Source organism: Labeo rohita, chromosome 10, assembly GCF_022985175.1.
Source record: "Labeo rohita strain BAU-BD-2019 chromosome 10, IGBB_LRoh.1.0, whole genome shotgun sequence".
Classification (NCBI taxonomy): Eukaryota; Metazoa; Chordata; class Actinopteri; order Cypriniformes; family Cyprinidae; genus Labeo; species Labeo rohita.
In genome coordinates, this window is record NC_066878.1 from 26,069,270 (window position 1) to 26,090,605 (window position 21,336).

The 21,336-nt window shown below is 25.1% G+C and overlaps 1 protein-coding gene across 1 annotated transcript in view; it reads right to left on the bottom strand.

The window, feature by feature from the left end:
• LOC127171694 (WD repeat-containing protein 70) overlaps positions 1-21,336 on the bottom strand; it is an 87,062-nt gene that overhangs the window by 36,869 nt on the left and 28,857 nt on the right. The window contains exon 10 of the mRNA XM_051120492.1: positions 12,460-12,634. Coding sequence (XP_050976449.1) covers positions 12,460-12,634 — 175 coding nt within the window. The remainder of the gene's footprint in view (positions 1-12,459; positions 12,635-21,336) is intronic.

Here is a 21,336-nt window from a genome sequence, read left to right on the forward strand (position 1 = left end):
TTATTTTTTATTTATTTGATAAATGTATGCTTTTGTTTGATGTTTAGTTAAACGTGAGCTAAATGCAAATATTTAAAAAAAAATAATGAAAGACATAAAAAAAAATACTAAAACGTAAACTAGCTAAAATTAAAATATAAAAATAAAAGCTAATTCAAATTCAAAATATTAATAAAATATTTAAATATTCAAATATACTTTTTACACATTTGTCAGACACTTTTATCCAAAGCGACTTACATTTTATTTAATTTTTAATTTAATTTAGTTATACTGCATAAATTATAAATTAGCACTATCCTGGATTAACAAATGCTGTAAAAAAAATTAAATAATAAAAATAATAAAATAAATTACTTTTCATTGCTAGTTCATTATACACAATCCATAATATTAATGTAAAGTGATAAAAACTCGCCTCTAAATGACACGTAAAAACAAAACCAATGTTTGTTGGTCAGATGGTCTCTTGCGTTCAGAACAAGCCAGAATAAAGTCTGACTACACGAGATCCGAATCATTCAGGACAATTAAAAGAGTTTAATGAGGCAAAGCTTCATTTTGTCACGATATTCTCCATTAGACTCAAGCGAGTCCCGACCGTGAACAGAAAGGCCTCCTGAGATGAACGCACTTTCGTTAACTTTATCGGGCCGTTTGAAGGAAGGAACCAAACCCTTGTGAGTGTTTTACACCTCCTGCCAGCTGATGAGACGTGAGGATCGGCTGATTGGAGTTTCCTGAAGATGGACGTGTGTTGAGTTTCAGGGTGTGTTTGTTCTTCAGAAAGATTAACAGATTAACACAGGAAGTGGATCAAAGAAGCAGCGAACGTCTTAATACGTCTACAGCCACGAGACTTCCTGAGGAAGACACGGGAATCATGCGCTCGGCTCTATAAAGGAGTTTGCAATGCATTTTACTGCATTATTACACTTCTAAAAGAGTAAAGTGCATTAAAAATACATGATCTACATCCAGTTTTGTGTTTTATATCATTAAGGAATTATAATCATATGAAGCAACCAAGAAAAGAAAGTATTAAAATTGTGGTTACAATTATAAATACAAAAAACTTAATGCATTATAATTTGTTAAATTATTCATTCATACAACTATTTTCATATCCTGTATTATGTGTTTTAATGCATTATACTATATAATCCATGAATAGGTAAGTACTATAATGTAATATAATACATAAAATCAGTATAAAATCAGTGTTGTTATTTCTTTTTTATAAAAACTATTTAATTTTTTTTTTTTATTTAATTACCAACTACCTATTTTTTATTTTATTATTTATTTATTTTACTCATTTATATATATTTTGTTTATTTTTTTAAATTAACTGTTTTTGTTTAATATTTATTTATTTTATTTTGTCTATTTACTTATTTATGTAAATAATTAAATAACTTAAATAATGTACTTAGAGTAAAGGGTATGAGTATAAATACTAATATATATATATATATATAAGTTTTTTTATTTATTTTATTGTGTCTACTTATGTAAATAATTAAATAACTTAAATAATATACTTAGAGTAAAGGGTATGAGTATAAATATCATACATAAAATAAAAAAAATTATATATATATATATATATATATATATATATATATATATACATATATACATATATATATATATATATATATATATATATATATATATATATTCTGATTATGTATTAGGTCTATTTACTTCACTTATTTTATTTATGTAATTAGGTTATCATTTTTGTTTATTGTATTTTCTTTATTTTTATAACTCATTTTATTTATTTAAGTAATGTATTATTTTTTATCAGTTTATTTAATTTTATTTATAACATATATAAGATAAATATTTTTATATATTGTAATGCATTAAATCTTTTCATTTATAATCCTTATTGCAATGAAAATAATAATAATAATAATAATATAATATAATATAATATATATATATATATATATATATATATATATATAGATATATATAGATAGATAGATAGTATTATAACAGTAACTAAGAAGTTTTCATATTTGTTCTAATCCTACAAGAATATTGATACCCACACCATATATATATATATATATATATAATTATGTATAATACTGTATTAATACTATATATTACACAAATTATTATATTAAATCTTATAATAAACAGCATATGAAATTGGTTTTATTTAGCATATAAATAATTTAACATATTGTAATGTATTACATGTTAAATAAAACTTACAATCAATTTCTTATGCAGTATTATTCTGTGTTTTATAATCCATTAGAATTTATAAACATTAATAGGTAAATACTACAATGTAATATAATATGTAATACCTAGTATAAGATATATATAACATTATTAAATCAAGGTTACAATTATACATTGAAAGATATAAGGCATTACAATATGTAAAATTCTGTACGTTTATAACCAATTTCAAAGGCTGTATTTTTTTTTTTTTAACGCTTTACACTTTGAAACTTTTAACCATGAATAGGTAATATAATGCAATATAATACTATGGATATAATTTATACTTTTTACAAATAAATAAAATAAAATAAAATAAAATAAAATAAAAAACAATTTGTAAGGAATATAATTCATGTAAATTATAATATTATAAAATAATATTCTAATGAAAAGTATTTTTGTTTTAATGCTTTATACTCTTTAAAAATTGTAACCATGTAACCAGGTAGTATAATGCAATATATTATTATGGATAGAATATAATTTGTAATTAATAAAATAAAATAAAACATTTTTAAAGAATATAATGCATATATATTATAATATTATAAAATAATACTGTAAACGAAAAGAGGCATCGCCATATGTCGATCGATATAAAATCATATTAAGTCAATAAGAGCTGTGATTCATACAGGACCTGTCAGAGATGGATCTGATCAGTTCTGAAGCGCACGATGACGTCAGGAGGTCGAACATCACGCAGACGATAAGACATCATCACCTCACGCCTTTGAAGAACACGAGACACGAGTGGGTCTGACGAGAGGTCACGACCCCGTAATCAATGACCGAACCCAGACGATCAACCCATCTGTCCGTCCCAATATCTCCACACAAGAGATCAAAGTCTGTCTGAAAGCGATCACGTCTGCCTGCATTCTCCGTGGATGAGCAATAGACGTCACACAGTCATGCTGCTTTACCCGACCCGGGATGACAGGCTTCACAACTAGTTGTTTGAGGTGGTTTTCGTCATTTTTTTAGTGAAGACGAGTCACGGATGCTGTGCCGGACCCTCGATGAACGGGCTGTTATTGTAAGCCGCTGGGGAATGCTGGGTAAATATTTAGTCTGACAGAAGCAGCGGTAATAAATCACAGGTTTTTGGGTTTTGGAGCAGCTGAGGGTACGAACCGCACTGAATAACTGGCTTACAGTCATCTGTTCACATGCTTACACTGTGTTTGTAATAGAAATTTTAGTTTCTCATTCCATGTGCATGTGTCAATTTCATGATGCATGATTTCAAGCGTCTCGTTTGGGTAATTAGATCATTTTCCCATTCCGGTCTTCCCTTAATGGACTTCATGGACAAAATATAGAAGGTTTGGACAGTCAGATTTCAGTTCTTTTCCATAAACAATAGACATGATGTGTCGGTCAAGAACGCAGCAGGATCAGGATCGCTTTCATACGGCCTGAATTAAAAATAGTTAGCACTAAGAAAAAAATGTATATATATTTTGCATAAATAAAAATAAATAAATAAATACATTTTACATTATTTTTTGCATTAAAAATATAGTTTGCATGAAGAAAAAATATATCTTTGCATAAAGAAAATAATAAATTAATAAATTAATTTATGTTACTTTCTTCATGAAAAATATAGTTTGCATAAAGGAAATAAATAAAACCTATTTAAAACATCATTATTTTTCGCGTAAATAAATAAACCTATTTTACATCTTTTTTTGCATTAAAAACATAGTTTGCATAAAGAAAATAAATAAACAAATAAATACATCTAATTTATGTTATTTTTTCATTAAAAATATAGTTTTCATAAATAAAAAATGTAATATATTTTGCATAAATAAAATAAAGAAAACCTATTTAAAACATTTTTTACATTAAAAATAGTTTGCATAAAAATAAAATTTTTGCATAAAAGACGTAAATAAATAAAACCTGTTTTACATCATTTTTTGCATTCAAAATATAGTTTGCATAAAGAAAATAAATGAATCTAATTTGTTATTTTTTCATTAAAAATATAGTTTGCATAAAGAAAAAATAAATATATATTTTGCATGAAAATAAATAAATCTAATTTATGTTACTTTTTTCATTAAAAATATAGTTTGCGTAATGAAAAAAAATATATTCTGCATAAAGAAAATAAATAAAACCTATTTAAAACATCATTATTCTTTGCATTAAAAATACTTTGCATAAAAATTAAAAATTTATTTTGCATAAAAAATGTAAATAAATAAACATATTTTACATCATTTTAAATATAAATATAAAATACACAAATAAACAAATAGATAAATAAAAAACTACTATAAACACAATTAAATAGATTAAAATAAAGAAATAGATAAACAGAATAGAATAAAGAAAAATAATGCATTTATAATTAGATATTTTTTGCACTAAAAATATATTTGCATAAAGAAAAAAATGTATTGAGAAAATATATACATTTTATACATTTGCAGAATTTAAACAGAAAAATGTATTTATTTTCATGAAGTTGGAATACAAGATGCATGATTTCAACTCATTTGGGTAATCAGATCATTTTCTCTTTCCGGTCGTCTCTTAATGGACTTCAGGGACAAAATATAGAACATTTGGACAGTTCTTGGCAAATTTCGGTTCTTTTCCATAAACACTAGTCATGATGTGTCGGGTGAAGAACGCGGCACATGTGACATGATATCCGGACGGGATCCGTTCACACAGTCTGTGAATGATTTCTAAAGCAACAATCTCTTAAGAGAAAGCAAACACAGAGCAGCTGATAGTGTGATTGGCCTGATTGGTCATGAGGCACAAGAGCGGACAGACAGGAAGTTCAGCGTGTGACATGTCAGAGTTCAGCGCACTAGAAATACCAGGAATCCATTAAACAGGTGGTTACATCACCGAGTGCGGATGTGTTTACTTCACTTCGTCCATTGGTGACATGAACAAACGCATGTTCAGATCACATTTCACCTCAAAAAAAAAAAAAAAAAAAAAAAAAAAACCATCTGACAATTTTTGCATTAAACATATAGTTTGCATAAAGAAAAAAAATTAAATATATATTCTGCATGAAGAAAAAAAAATAAAAAAAATAAAAAAATAAACAAACAAACCTATTTTACATAATTATTTTTTGCCATTAAGTGTGGTCTGCATAAAGAAAAAAATAAAATATATATTCTGCATAAAGACAATACATAAATAAACATTTTAAATCATTTTTACATTAAAAATATAGTTTGCATAAATAAAAAAATATGGTTTGCATAAAGACAATAGATAAATAAACAGATTTTATATAATTTTTAAATTAAAAATATAGTTTGAATAAAGAAAAAACTGTATAAAGAAAATGAATAAATAAATACACCTATTTTACATAATCATTTTTTGCGTTAAACAGTTTGCATAAAGAAAAAATAAATAACATTTAGCATAAAGACAATAAATAATAATTATAAATAGTAATAAATAAACATTTTATATAATTTTCACAATAAAAATATAGTTTGCATAACGAAAATAAATCTATTTTACATATCGTTTTGCATTAAAATCTAGTTTGCATAAAGAAAAAATAAAATATATATTTCATATAAAGACAATAAATAAATAAATAAACATTGTAAATCATTTTTATATTAAAAATATAGTTTGCATAAATAAAAAAAATATGGTTCGCATAAAGACGATAGATAAATAAATAAACAGATTTTGTATAATTTTAAATTAAAAATATAGTTTGCATAAAGAAAAAAAAGCATAAAGAAAATAAATAAATAAATACACATATTTTACATTATTATTTTTGCATTAAAAACAGTTTGCACAAAGAAAAAATAACATTTTGCATAAAGACAATAAATAATAAATAAACATTTTATATTTTTAATGTACTTTTACATTAAAAATATAGTTTGCATAAAAAAATAAATAAATCTATTTTACATATTGTTTTGCATTAAAATCTAGTTTGCATAAAGAAAAAATAAAATATATATTTTGCCTAAAGAAAGATAAATGAATAAACAAATAAAAAGATAATTTCACAATTAATAGTTAGTTATTTTTTGCATGAAGGAGAAATAAATACTGCATTGAGAAAATATTGAGAAAATACATTTTATAACTTTTATATTTTTTAGACATTTTTATCATTTAAATATTAAAAAATGTATTCGTTTTCATGAAAACAGATAAACACAAATAAATATTGCACATACTGTTAAATATATTTTGTATAAAAAAAAATTATCAATTTTACATTCTTTAAGAAAGAAAGCAAAAAAGAAAGGAAATGCAAAATGCTAAATAATAATAATAAAAAAAAGTGCTAATTAAAAATAAAAATAAAATAAACAAATCCTAAAAGTAGGCTTCTTCTTTATGCAAAATATATATACTATTTCTTTCTTTTGATTTCGGGGTGAAATATGACCTGGACATGTTTTGTGAGAGAAACATGATATCACAAAATGCAAAGTACTAAGAGAGAACAAAGCTAAATGTGAATGCATTCAAGAAAAAAACACATGAAACAACCTACATGTGTGAGCTCAAACCAGCCCGACACGCCATTGGTCAGTCAGACAGATAGCCCCGCCCCAAACTCACGTGATTGGCTGCTCAAACAAACACACTAACATTCTGAAAGTCACGACTGACTCAGAGCGACTCCTGAATCATCTGAACATCAGCTAAAAACAGCCATTTAGGCCACGTCTCGCTCCGCCGCGCCTGCTATTCACGGTCATTCTGTACCCGTCCCGTCCCTCATTCACAGCCGTTCAAGCCTGTCCGGCGCAGGGGCTGATGGGTATTTATGGCACGGCCCATATGCTCCGCGTTAACCTCACATTCCTGCTGGCAATTAAAGCTTCGTCCCCTCAGACGTAACGACGCTAATAGCTCGCGACAGGTCAATTCAACAGCATCGTGAGCTTGTTTTACTTCAGCTTTATTTAGAAGGAAAAGTTATTAAAGAAAGTCCAGCACCGGGCAATAAAACTGTTTTCAATAACAGCTTCACACCTGCGCTGAGAACCGGTTTCAGACCAGATTTAACACAACAAAGATGGTTCATCATACTAAATCGCAAGAAAATATCAATAACTGCTAACATTTTTATGAACAATTATAACACAGTATGTAAATTATTATTATTTTATTTATAGAGAAAAGTTAGTCTTATACAATTTCTACATATAAAATACAGATTAAAATTACAATTTACTAATATGTTATTCCTTACTAGTACAAATATAATACAAAAAGATTAATAAAAAATTATATTACATAAATAATTATATTCTTTTTATATTTGAAACATATTTCTATAACTACTTTCTAATATACGTAATGTAATAACAATATATTAAAAACATATTACTATTAAAATAAAAATATTTTAAAAGAAATGTTTATATTAAACAAACTGTTTATATTATTCAATTATATTATGTTTATATTAAATGAAAAAATATATAAAAAATGTATTATTAATTGTATAATTAATTATTATTAATATATAATACAATACAAAATTGTTAAATATTTTATATTATAATTAATGAAATATAATGTTTATATTAAATTAAAATAAATTAAAATACACTTATTTATACATATACTATTTATTAATAAATAAGAAAAAAATAATGGTTTTATATTATAATTAAAAATATTATTCAGTAACGTATTTCTATTATTAATGTCTTATGTATGTTAAAAATATATAATATAAACTAAAATGACAATATACTAATATATTTAAAACATTTTACTACATCACAAATGATTATACTATTTTTATATTTTAAATATATTTCTATGACCAATTTCAAATATTAAAATAAATGTAATAATATATTAATAACATCATTATTTTGCTGGTTACTAGTCAAATAAAATTAAAAATATTATTTTAGTCAAACTGTTTATATTATTCATAATTATATTGTTTGTATTAAAATAAAGCAATTATATATAGACAGATTTTTTTTGCACACAGCATATTATATTAAAAAACTTATTCAAATGTATATTAAAATGATTTGTGTGTATGTTATATAATATATATATATATATATATATAGTACATATATATGGTATATATATATATATATATTTTTTTTTTTTTTTTTCCTCCAAATAATTAATAACATAACATAACATATAGATTTTTTTTTTTTTTTTTGTAATTTGCTGTTTTAGCCCATCAGAATGGATGTGAGACTGATTTTTAGGGCTTGATTCACTCGTTGAGGTCTCTGATGTAAACTTTCCATGGTTGCTGGGAATATAGTTGAATGTGGTAACAGCATCCATCCATGCGTCCACATCATGGGAAAAGACCAAAAACAATTCTGAGTGACTGAACAGCACCCACTCAATCTATTCAAATTGCTTTGGGAAGAGTTTGTAGAGTCTTCTCATCACCGCCATACAGTAAAGCACAGCTGTGAATGACGTTATGATGGACGGACCGTGAAAATCTCTCTCTCTCTCACCTGCTTAATTTCCTCTGGGATCCCGATAATAAACAGATCATCGTCAAAGTCAACGAGTCCCGTCCGCTGAGCGCTCCAGAGCTGACAATCTACAAGCTTAAGTGTGGAAATAACAGGATTCTCACCACATAAAGGGGTTCACGAATTACTCGATGAGAAGAAGGCGACTTTAGCTGCACTCATTTAGCAATCAAGAGCAGCAAAAAAGTAACTATGATCACATCTGCATGCATCATTTTACATTTAAGTTCTACAGTCTAGGTGACACTTCATTCTGAGGTTTACATGCTTTACAGCCAAATAGTACTGATTTAAGTAATAAGCCTAAACCAAATCAACTAAGTTCTCTTCATTTATAATGCTGCATTTTCATAATTTTTTTTTGCAGATTGGTTTATTAATTCTCGATTTCTTTAAACAATAACGCACAAGAGTGCAATGAATTGCAAAATGTAGCTCATAAGACTCTTTGTTCATGACTGTTCCTTTAATGGCTGTAAAATAAAATAACATTTTAAATTTAAAAAATAAAAGCTGGACTAGATTTTATACTAGATGCCATATTATGTCCAACAAATGATTTGAATCATACTAAAGTATACAGAAATGTTCTTCAAGATAAACTGTAAATATATTTTAACAGAAAAATAGTAATATTAACATTTTCTATTATTATTATTATTATTATTATTATTATTATTATTATCATCATCATCATCATCAATAGAAAAATGATATTACATAATACAAATAAAATAAAATAGATAAAAAGAAAATAAAGATATTAACATTTTCTATTATTATTATTATTATTATTATTATTAATCAATAGAATAAATAAATCTATAATAATTTATAGAATAGAATAAATATTAAATAGTACAAATTATTTATAATAAAATAAAAACTTAATATAAATATAAATTTTACATTCCTTTTAATAATTTAAAAAGCCCTAGTATTATTAATAGTAAGCCGTTTAACTATCAGCTGATAATATGGATAAAATAAAATAAAATAAAATAAAATATAAAAATGGTTTAATAAATGGTTTGTGTTCAGGACTAGATTTTACACTGGATCATGCCACATTATGTCCAACAAATGGTTTAATCACATTAAAATAAACAGAAATGTCCTTAAAGATAAACTGTACATAAACAACAGAAAAAAAAAAAAAAAAAAAAAAACTACTACTACTATTATTATTATTATTATTATTATTATTATTATTGGTATGTTTCTGTATTATCACTAGAAAATAAAAATATTAAATAATACAAATTAGTTATAATAAACTAATAATATAAATATATAAATATACCAGAAAACATTTTGTTCCTTTTAAATATTTTTGTCCCTTTAATATTATTAATATTAAGCTGTTTAACTATCAGCTGACTATATGGATGATACAATAAAATAAAAATAAATAAATAAAATAAAATTAAATTAAATTAAAATAAAATAAAGGTAAAATTAAATAAAAAATAAAATAAAATAAAGGAGAATAAAATAAAATAAAATAAAATAAAATAAAATAAAATAAAATAAGGGTAAAATTAAATAAAAGTAAAATAGAATAAAATAAAATTCAGTTATTATATGATAAACAATATGACCAAACTGTGATTAACACTGCATAGCCGCGCACAGAAACACAGTCAGCGCTGTGATCTGTTTCCACTCAGGCCGTGGTGGAATCGTCCCGCCGTGTCTCCCAGACACACGTATTAGTCAAATCCAGCTTTTTTTCAAATCACTCTTCCCAAAAAAACAACAGCACAGAATCCCTTTCTCCAGCACAAACACTGAATGTGAACACAGGAGAATGTCTCTCACACGCCAAACTACACACAGCACTTATGAGCTCACTTTGATTTGATTCATTTATTACTGATTAACTAAAGCAAATATTAAGACCCAGGCTGCCTACTCACCATTAACCCTAGAAACCCTGCTGTATTATATTTTACAGGCCTCTAAATGATTCACATGATCAAAACTTGCTGTTAAACCAGTCACACACAATCTAGTCCATGCCTCCTGTCGCCCGATTGATAGTTTATGGAGTTTTTATCAAGTAAAAGGCCATTTCACGTGTCTTTTACTGTCAAATCTTGACTGATTTTTATCAAGTAAACATAAAAATGAACACAAGCGTCTTTATTGACCTCCAAACCCCTCAATGGACTAGATTTTATCCTGGATGCCATATTATGTCCAACAAATGGTTTAATCATACTAAAGTAAACAGAAATGTCCTTAAAGATAAACTGTAAATATATGTAAACAGAAAAATAATAATATTAACATTTTCTATTATTATTATTATTATTATTATTATTATTATTATTATTATTATTATCATCATCATTATTACTATTATATTTTGTTCTATCAATAGAAAAATAATATAAAATAATACAAATTAATTATAATAAAATAATAGTAATAAATATAATAATAATAATATTCATATTTTCTGTTATTGTTATTATTATATTTTTGTTTTATCAATAGAAAAATAATATTAAATAATACAAATTAATTATAATAAAATAACAAATACAATATAAAATGTTTTAATCCCTTTTATTTTTAATAAGCCTTAATATTATCAGTATTAACTATGTTTAACTATCAGCCGATTATATGGAAAATAAAATAAAAAAAATGAAATAAAATTAACTGGAAAAAACAAAAATAATATTAACATTTTCTATTATTATTATCATTATTATTATTATTATTATTATATTTTTGTATTATCAATAAAAAAATATATTAAATAATACAAATTAATTATAATAAAATAATAAAATAATATAATATAAATATAATAGAACATGTTTTAATTCCTTTTAATATTAGATAAGCCTTAATATTATTAATACTAAGCTGTTTAACTATCAGCTGATTATATAGAAAACAAAATTAAATAAAATTAAATTAAATAACTGAAAAAAATTAACATTTTCTATTATTATTATTATTATATTTTTGTATTATCAATAGAAAGATAATATACCATAAGCCTTAATATTATTAATATTATTAATATTAAGCTGTTTAACTATTTATCAGCTGATTATATGGATGGGAAAACAAAACAAAAAACAAAAATAAACAAAAACACAAAAAATACAATACAAAACAACAACAAAAAAATTTAATTAAATAAAAAAAAATCAGGTTTTATGTGACAAACATAAATATACTATCACCAAACTGTGATTAATACTGCATTGTTGCGTAAAAGGCCATTTCACATGTCTTTTACTGTGAAATTTTGACTGATTTTTATCAAGTTCACATAAGAATGAACACAAGCATCTTTATTGACCTCCAAACCCCTCATTCGCGCCCATCTCTCGGACCACACACGGGCGGGACGTCCTGACCAAACAAACAGCAACAAATCAGCGTCGCGTCTGAATCACCCCCTCCTGCCCTATCCATCCCCGTCAGGCTTGAGACGAGACAGTCGGACACCCACGCTGGCCAGAGCCGCAGTACACGCTGTAAAACAGCACATCGCCGAAGACCTGCTCAGTGTCAGTGCTCCGACGACCTTTGACCCCCCGCGTCCGGGACGGTCAGACGTCCAGACCTGCACGCTTGATCTGGCGTGACGCTGAACAGCAGCGCTTTATTGCCCGTCTCGCTTCCTGTCACACGGCGTAAAGATAAAGATGAAGGCGCACACACTTACGCTCAAGTTCCTGTCCCAGATCTGGATGGTCCCGTCCTGGCAGGCGGCGGCGATGAGTTTGCCGTCACGGCTGTAGGTGCAGCAGGTGGGCGTCACTCTCTTGCCCTGCAGCGATCGAGGCTTGAACACCGACTTGTGCTTCTTCTCCGAGTTCAGGTCCCACGTTCGCACCGTCCTGAGAACCAGACAACAGATCAAATTTAAATAACATTTAAATGAAATAAAAACAAGCATATTTGTATTAGTTTTTATTATGTTTATTTTATTTAAAAAAATGTAACTAACATATTTAAATTTTATTTTATATTATTTTCCAGAAAAGAAAACAAATGAGAAAAAAGGGAAAAAAGTAAATAATGTAAATAAAAATAAAAAATTGTTAATTAAAAATGAAATGTAAATATTGTAAACAAAACATTTTTTTTAACTTAAATGAAATGTGACTCACAACCTTTTTTTTTTTTTTTCAAAAAAGAAAAAAAAGGAAAAATGTATATTTATGTTAATTAAAATAAAATGTAAATATTGTAAACAAAACACTTTTTCAAAACAATATTGTAAATAAAAATAAAATACAACTATAAGATAAACTAGTGACAAGCTAGTACAGATGTTAACAAGTAAAATTTTCTAACTAAAAACAAAGACATTGTTTTTATATTTTATTTGAAGGTTGAATAAACATTGATTCATTCTGTTTCACACTAAATTGTATTTTATTTGCATTTTATATTATTCTTATAAAAATAAAATGCAAATATTGTAAATAAATTTACTATTTAATAAATAAATAAATAAATAAATTATATGTTACTAGTACAGATGCCAACAAATTCATCTTTCCAAACTAAAAACACATACGCAATTTTTAAAAAATACTTTGTCTAAAGGTCCATTTAAAAACAAAATCTGCTTATTATTTCATGTACCAGGCTTTACAAAGTAAAGACCAAAATAAAATAATAAAAATAAAATACAATGAAATAAAATACATATTACATTTAAAAAAAAACGAAACAAAAAAAAAACATTTTACATAAAATATAAAATTATTTGATCACTATCATGTATTTATTTGATATACATTTATTCATTTGATCATTATTTAAAAATATTAAAAATCACAATAAATAAAATCTATATTTGTTTTTCAGATTATTATTATTTATTTATCTATTTGATATTTTTTCAGATCATTGTTATTCATTTATTTTTTCAGAAACTGATTATTTATTTATTGACAATTATATTTATTTGATAATTATTATGTATTTGATATTTATTTATTCATTATTTAAAAATATTAAAAATCACAATAAATAAAATCTATATTTGTTTTTTAGATTATTATTATTTATTTATCTATATATTTTTTCAGATCAGTGTTATTCATTTACTTTGTCAGAAACTGATTATTTATTTATTTATTTGATATGATCTTTTATTTCTTCATTTGATAATTAATAAATTAAATTAAACATTACTTTTTGCTATTTTTTACATAAAATAAAATTAATATTTCATTTTATTCTTATTGCTTTATTTATTTTATTCTAATTATATGTAATAAATCTAATGCAAATATTGTACAAAAAAATCTATATTTTAGTTTTAAAACTACAATCATGTAAAGTATTAAGTAAAAGATGTGCGAATCATCAGATAAACAGTTGTGACACAAAACAGATGTCAACAAGTTCAACTACACACTTTAATGCTCTTTACTGCACAGACTGAAAAAGTTGCCAAAAATTCCCATAAGTTTCCAAATTTTAAGGACATTAACAGACAATTCAAGACGCTCGCCATCCTTTCCACAGTAAAGGCATCTGGTGTGTTGTGTTTCTCTGCTGTAGAAACATTCTCACAGTAAATGATGCAAACAGTAATTAAAAGTGAAGAAAAGTGGAGAAAATGCAGTTTAAGAGCAAGTGAAAGAAACAAGAGTCCAACTGTATCCAAGAAGAAGAATTCATGAGATAATCATTCATTAATCGGATGAGCAGAACTCAAGAGCGCAGCGAGGGTCTATTGTGTTTTTCACATTGGGGGGGGGGGCCTGCAACACAGCGTTTTCACAGACATTTTGTGATATTAACAATAACAAAATAAAAAAAAAAAAAAATGAATAAATAAATACTGTGCATTTATCATAATTGTTTTTATATATCAGATATTTTTTTAGGTATCAGATATTTAAAAGAATGATTGATGGTTTTTCAAATAATTATTTATCTATTGTTTTTTTTTTTTCAGATCATTATTTTTTTCAGAAACGTAATTTTTTATATGATAATTACAATATTTATTTATTTGATAATTATTATTAGTGTATATATATAAAACATATATTAAATGTAATATAAAATATTAAATGTTTTTATATATATATATATATATATATATATATATATATATATATAACATTTAACTTTAAAATATTTAATAACTATAAAATAATTATTACAATAATTATTTTTACTTGATAACATTATTTATGTTATTATTTATTTATTAACTTATTTGATCATATTTATTCATTTGATCATTATTTAAAAATATTAAAAATCACAATAATAAAACTGTATATTTGTTTTTCAAATAATTATTATTTATTATTATTTTCAGAAACGTATTATTTTTTATATGATAATTATATTTGCTTATTTGATGATTGATCTTTATTCGTTTATTTGATCACTGTTATTTTTTATGTATTTATTTGATAATATATATATTTATTAGATTACATATATATATATATATATATATGTGTGTGTAAAAAGTAATATAAAATGTAAAAAGTATAAAACATACAGATTATTACTATACAATAATTATTTTTATTCGATAATGGTTCTTTATTTATTTATGTGATTATTATTTATTTGATGATTATTTTTTAAAAAAATTCAGATAAACAATTTAGATATATTTTTTTAAATCCGATCATATTTATTTATTTATTTATTTATGTATATTAATATTTATTTTAATAACTGAATGAATTAATGTTATTTTTTGCCAATAAGAACATTGTCTATGTCCTTATATCAGCCACTGCCAGTTTCAAAGAATGACACACTGGAAAATAAACCTAGACATCATCAATGCATTAATACAGAATTGAGCCGATGTGTGATTTAGACTTCAAAAGCGCCTCATCCAATACAATTTTAGAGTCAGGAATATTTGTTCAATATAATATCAGAGTGATTTCAGCGTCCCTATGGCCCAGTGTGAATCAGATCAGCATCCGAGAGCCTCACAGCGGCCGACCGACACTCGAGCGTCTCTTCAGTGACTCATAAACGAGAGAGAGGAGAGAAAGGCGAGAGGTACATCAGTACATCAGCATGACAGGCAGATCTAAAGATCCATGAAATTCTCATTTTCTTCCCTACATCTGCTGAACACATTACGGCTGTAGAGCGGGACACGGCCAAATACAAACACAAAAGAGACACGTGAAGATCCTTAACCTTGGCAAACCAAACGCAGTAATGCGATTCACAGATAACAAACCGCTTCAACACACAGCAGCGACGCAGGAGAGACGCTGTTAGATGGGAATTCAGAGAAACGCGCCTCTAAACGGCACCTGAACACACAACCAACTGTGATTGGTCACGTCTCGTGTCAATCAGACAGTCTCTTCCTGTCTAAGCGGGCGGTTCTTGACTAAAACACTCTGCATAGTGAATCAAACAATTAAAATTGTGATGATAATGCAAGGATCAACATTAAGGATGAAAATGACAAACAATTTACTGTTTGTTTTGTCATTATTTGCCAGAAAAAAAAACAAGTGTTTATGAATTAAGCTTCCAATTGTTAATTCCAGCTATTACGGCAACTATTCATTACACAGAAAACCTTACATTTACAAAACGATGTTAAAAAAAAGCAACATATTAACATAAAGTGTAACTATATAATATTAGCATTATAACGCAAAATTACAAATTATAAACAAATATAAGAAATAAGTAAAAAGCAAAATAAAAAAAAACAACATGATAAAATCATAAATATAATATATAAATTAATTTAAAATGTAAAAAGTAATATCAAATAAATAAACAAATAAAATTATCAAATAAACAAATAAAAATGTATAAAATTACTATATAATAATTAGAATGCAAAATTATACTATATATATATATATATATATATATATATATACACACACACACACACATTATATAGTATAATATGAATATTATAATAATAATAAAATACAATACAAAAAATGTATTATAAAAAATTATAAAATATCAATTAAAATTGTATAATAGAAGGTATATAGAAAATGTAAATATTAAATGTTAGTAGTAGTAGTAATAATAATAATAATAATAATATTTAATTCAATAATTATAATAATGTTACATTTTATTTAATAATCATAATATTATTCATACTATTATGATAACATTTATAATTTTAATTATTATAATAATTTTAAATATATCATAAAAGGTAAATATATAAACCTACAAAAATAAAACTGTAAAATGTTTATATTTAATATTAAAATTTAAAATAATTAGCAATAGATATATAGCATATAACAATACTAATTATCAATACATAATATACAGAAATATATATTTAATAAAACACAAAAAATTAAATAAAATAAGTAAATAATTAATAATTAGTAAAATTACTAAATTATGTATTTTATTATATAATAAACTTTAAATTTTAATAAAATAAACAAGACTGCATTTATTTGATCAAAATTACAGTTATATATATATATATATAGTGAAATACTAGCTTCATACAATGACATAGATTCATATATTCATACAATACCAGTCAGAAATGAAATATATTATCACTACATAATATATTACTGAAAAATATAATATTTAATAAACAAAATACATAACAATAAAATACTAAATAATAATGTATATGTATTATATTATAAATTATAATAATAATTTTAAATAAGTACACTCATAAAATAATAATTGTAATAAGTACAATTATATAAATTTATTACATTACAGAAATGCATATCACTGGATTCATAAAATAATAAATAATGAATAAAAAAATTATAATAATATGTAATAAATTATTAATATTTTAAAATACAATAAATAAATAATAATAATAATAATAATAATATAAAATTGTATATTAATTTTAAAATACTTCATGTATAATAAAAGGAAAACAAAAATAATTTTAAAAGTATAATTCATGTTTTCGATAAGGCTGGGCAAGCAGAAACCTGGAGTCTGGGTTCTTTAACATGAAGAAAACCTCTTTTCCTGACTGAAGTGATTGAGAAGAGTTTCTCCAGTACTCTGAGAGCGTCTGTCGTCACACACGTCCGTCTCACTTTATTCCTTAAGTCAGACACAGCGAAAGGAGACGAGACACGACGAGGAGACGTCAAAGCTGTTCAAACAGGTCGAGAGAAAAACCGACAGGCCGAACGCATCCAACAGTCTGTGACCTCAGGGGTCAAAGGTCACCAGAGACGGGCATAAACACACAGAGCCTCAACAGCGTCCAGCGCTGGATTCCAGCAGTGCCACGCTCACCGTGTTTAGACAACAGGAGAGAAACAACGCCTGTCTGACACTCAAAGCACACACAGCAGCAGATTAAGCACAGGAAACACATCCGTGTGCTCGTACAAATCATAAAACATGCATACGACATCTGCAGAACTACATGAAGACCGGCAGATGTGGATCAGATGCATTTCTGAACTATTTATGGATGATCAGTGCAGCTGTTTAATGGGATAACTGACAGATAGTTAGCAAATAAACAGGCCAAATAACTAATTACATAAAAAAATCAAGGTTCTCATGGATAATAATGGGAAGTAGAAGTGAAATATGTCGCTGAAGGCGGGGGAAATGTGAAATAAAACAGCTCTTCTATGGCTTTATTGACTTTTAATGTGATGAATTTAGAGATTAAAGATTCAAGATGTTGTAAGTTGCATTATTTTTGTAAAAAAAATGTGGATTTTTGGGGGGGTCAGCAAGATTTTTTTAAATTTTTTGAATGAGTTTCTTCTGACCACCAAGGATGCATTTATTTGATCAAAAAGTACTGCAAAAATAGAATTGTAAAAATTTTTATAAAATAAATAAAATACAAAAAATTAAAATAAAAATACATTTATAAAAATAAATAATTAATACACACAAAAAATAAATAATTTGTGCTTAGTAAAATAATTAGTAATTAGTCAAATTAGTAAATATTCTTATATTCTTATTCTCTATTAATTGATTAAATAAATAAATGTAAATAAAATAGAAAGTCTGTTCAGCTCACCAAGGCTGCATTAATTTGATCAAAAATAAAGTCAAAATAGAATTTCAAGAATTCTATAAAATAAATAAATTACAATAAATAAATAAAATAAAAAAAATTATAAAAAATAAATAAATACACAAAAATAAGTAAATAATTAGTACTTAGTAAAATAATTAGTAAAATGAGTAAATGTTTATTAAATATAAATGTAAATAAATAATATAAAATAATTTACATAATAAAATAAAAAGTCTCTTCAGCTCACCAAAAAAAACTGTAATTATATATTATATTATATTGTATTATATTATATTATATTATATATTTGTTTCTATTGTACATGATATATAATATGTAATAAACTGTAAATAATAAAAATAAACATAATAAAGCTTAAATTAATAAAAGCATTTTACTCTAATATTTGTGCAGCTATCATATTAATTTTCATGTATTGTTATATATATATATATATATATATATATATAATATTATATTTTATAATATTACACATGATATTACACGCTTACTTAAAATAATCCTTAATAATATAATATAAAAAAACAGATACAATTTTAAAAGAAAATGAAATAATATAATCAAATAAAATATATAAATGATATAAAATAATATAGAATTATACTTTGGTTGTTTACATACATACATATATACATATATATATATATATATATATATATATATATATATATATATACAAATGACATACTTAAATATAGTTATGATATAACTATAATATTTAGTTTTAAAATTTAAAAATAAAATATAGATAATATAGATACATAAAAAATATGACAATAAATTAAAATAATTTTCTCAGAAAATACAGAATGTAAAAAAGCATATAGACAATATAAAAACATTTTTGAATACTAATTAAATCCATAAATAAATGATAAAAACGTATGTCTATTAATTTGTTGAACATCTTGAATACAATTTAATATATTAACAAAAATTCTAATAGTACTATTAAAACTACACTACTGATCAAAAGTTTGTGAAGAAGAAAAGTCTTTTTTAAGTCTTTTTTTCAGCCTTTTTAAGGCTGCATTTATTTGACCAAAAATTTGAGAAGAAGAGCCAAACATGCATTTTACAACCTAAACCTGATCAAACACAACACTCAAGATGTGAAAAGCAGAATTAAACAGTGAAAGACGCCCACATAGCACACGTTTACACAGACCAACCATGTAAAAACAGCTCAAACGGCCCCTAACGCTCCCGACGGGGCCCCTTCACGATCAGACGGATCCCACTGCGGGATTGTGTTCGGAGACACTGGAAAACTTCCCCAGATGGATGGAAGAAAAAAGGGCAGAATTAAAAGGAAGCTGCTGAAAGGCGTGTTTAACACCTCACTGATTATGAAGAGCTGCTCGCGTTTCATTTCAGGGGCCGAGAGCGTCTCAAAAGCAGCAGATGAAGCCGAGTTCCTGACGAGACGTTATTCAGCTTTATCAGCGTCCTTATAAACATCTGAGACGAGGCTCCTAATGAGCTTTTAAAGGCTTAGAGCAATTAAACGGCGTCGTTGTTTGGGAACGGTCTTCATCGTCACTCGAGTGCACTGAACGACACGCTTGTGACGGAGACACGCAACGCTTCCTCTGTGAGGAGGAACTGACTGAGACGCACTGGACTGTACCTGACCCTGATGCGTATCCATCCGACGCCCCGACATGTTCACGGGCCACACGGATGTCAAACCAACACACTTTAACCGTGAAGACGAGAGTTAACGCTTTACAGACTGACTTGAGCTCAGGGAAGGACACACATTAGGACATTTCACATCAGAACATATGACAGATACAATGCTGATGGTCATGGTAAAAATGTAAAAAATAAATTAAAAAAATCATATACATAAATTACATTTAATATTTCACAAGTTAAACTACAAATAGTTATGATAAAGTAATAAATGATGTAAAATGTAAAAATTAACAGATAAAATAAAAAATTCATTTTACTTACATACATTATAGTTTATATATAGTTTACTTATTTATAGTTTATAAAAGTTTTAAAAAATTAAAAAAAATATATATATTGTATAATTAAAATAAATACTTTCCTTAAAGCACCACTGCTGTTATTTAGTTGTTAATTTTATTATATTTATGTATCATTTATTTACATTCATAAAAGTAAAAACAGTACTTAGTTTAATTTTATATATTATTAAATTATTTATAATTGAAAAATAATGATAAAAAAATACATTTTACCCATTAAAAAAAAATACATCATATTTTTTGCTACAGTATGTGGAAAGATATATATTTTTATGATATATAAAAATATTATTTTATACATATTATAAAATATGTAATATTATACATATTTAAAAGTTAAATAAATGATGAATAAATATTGTATAATTAAAATAAATAAATACATTTCCTTAAAGCACCACTGTTAAAAATATTAAAGTAATTTATTTAGTTATTACTTTTTTTTTTTCATTTATTTAACATATAAAAGTAAATTTAACATATTATATATTAATTTAATATATAATTATATTATATTAGATTTAATATTTTA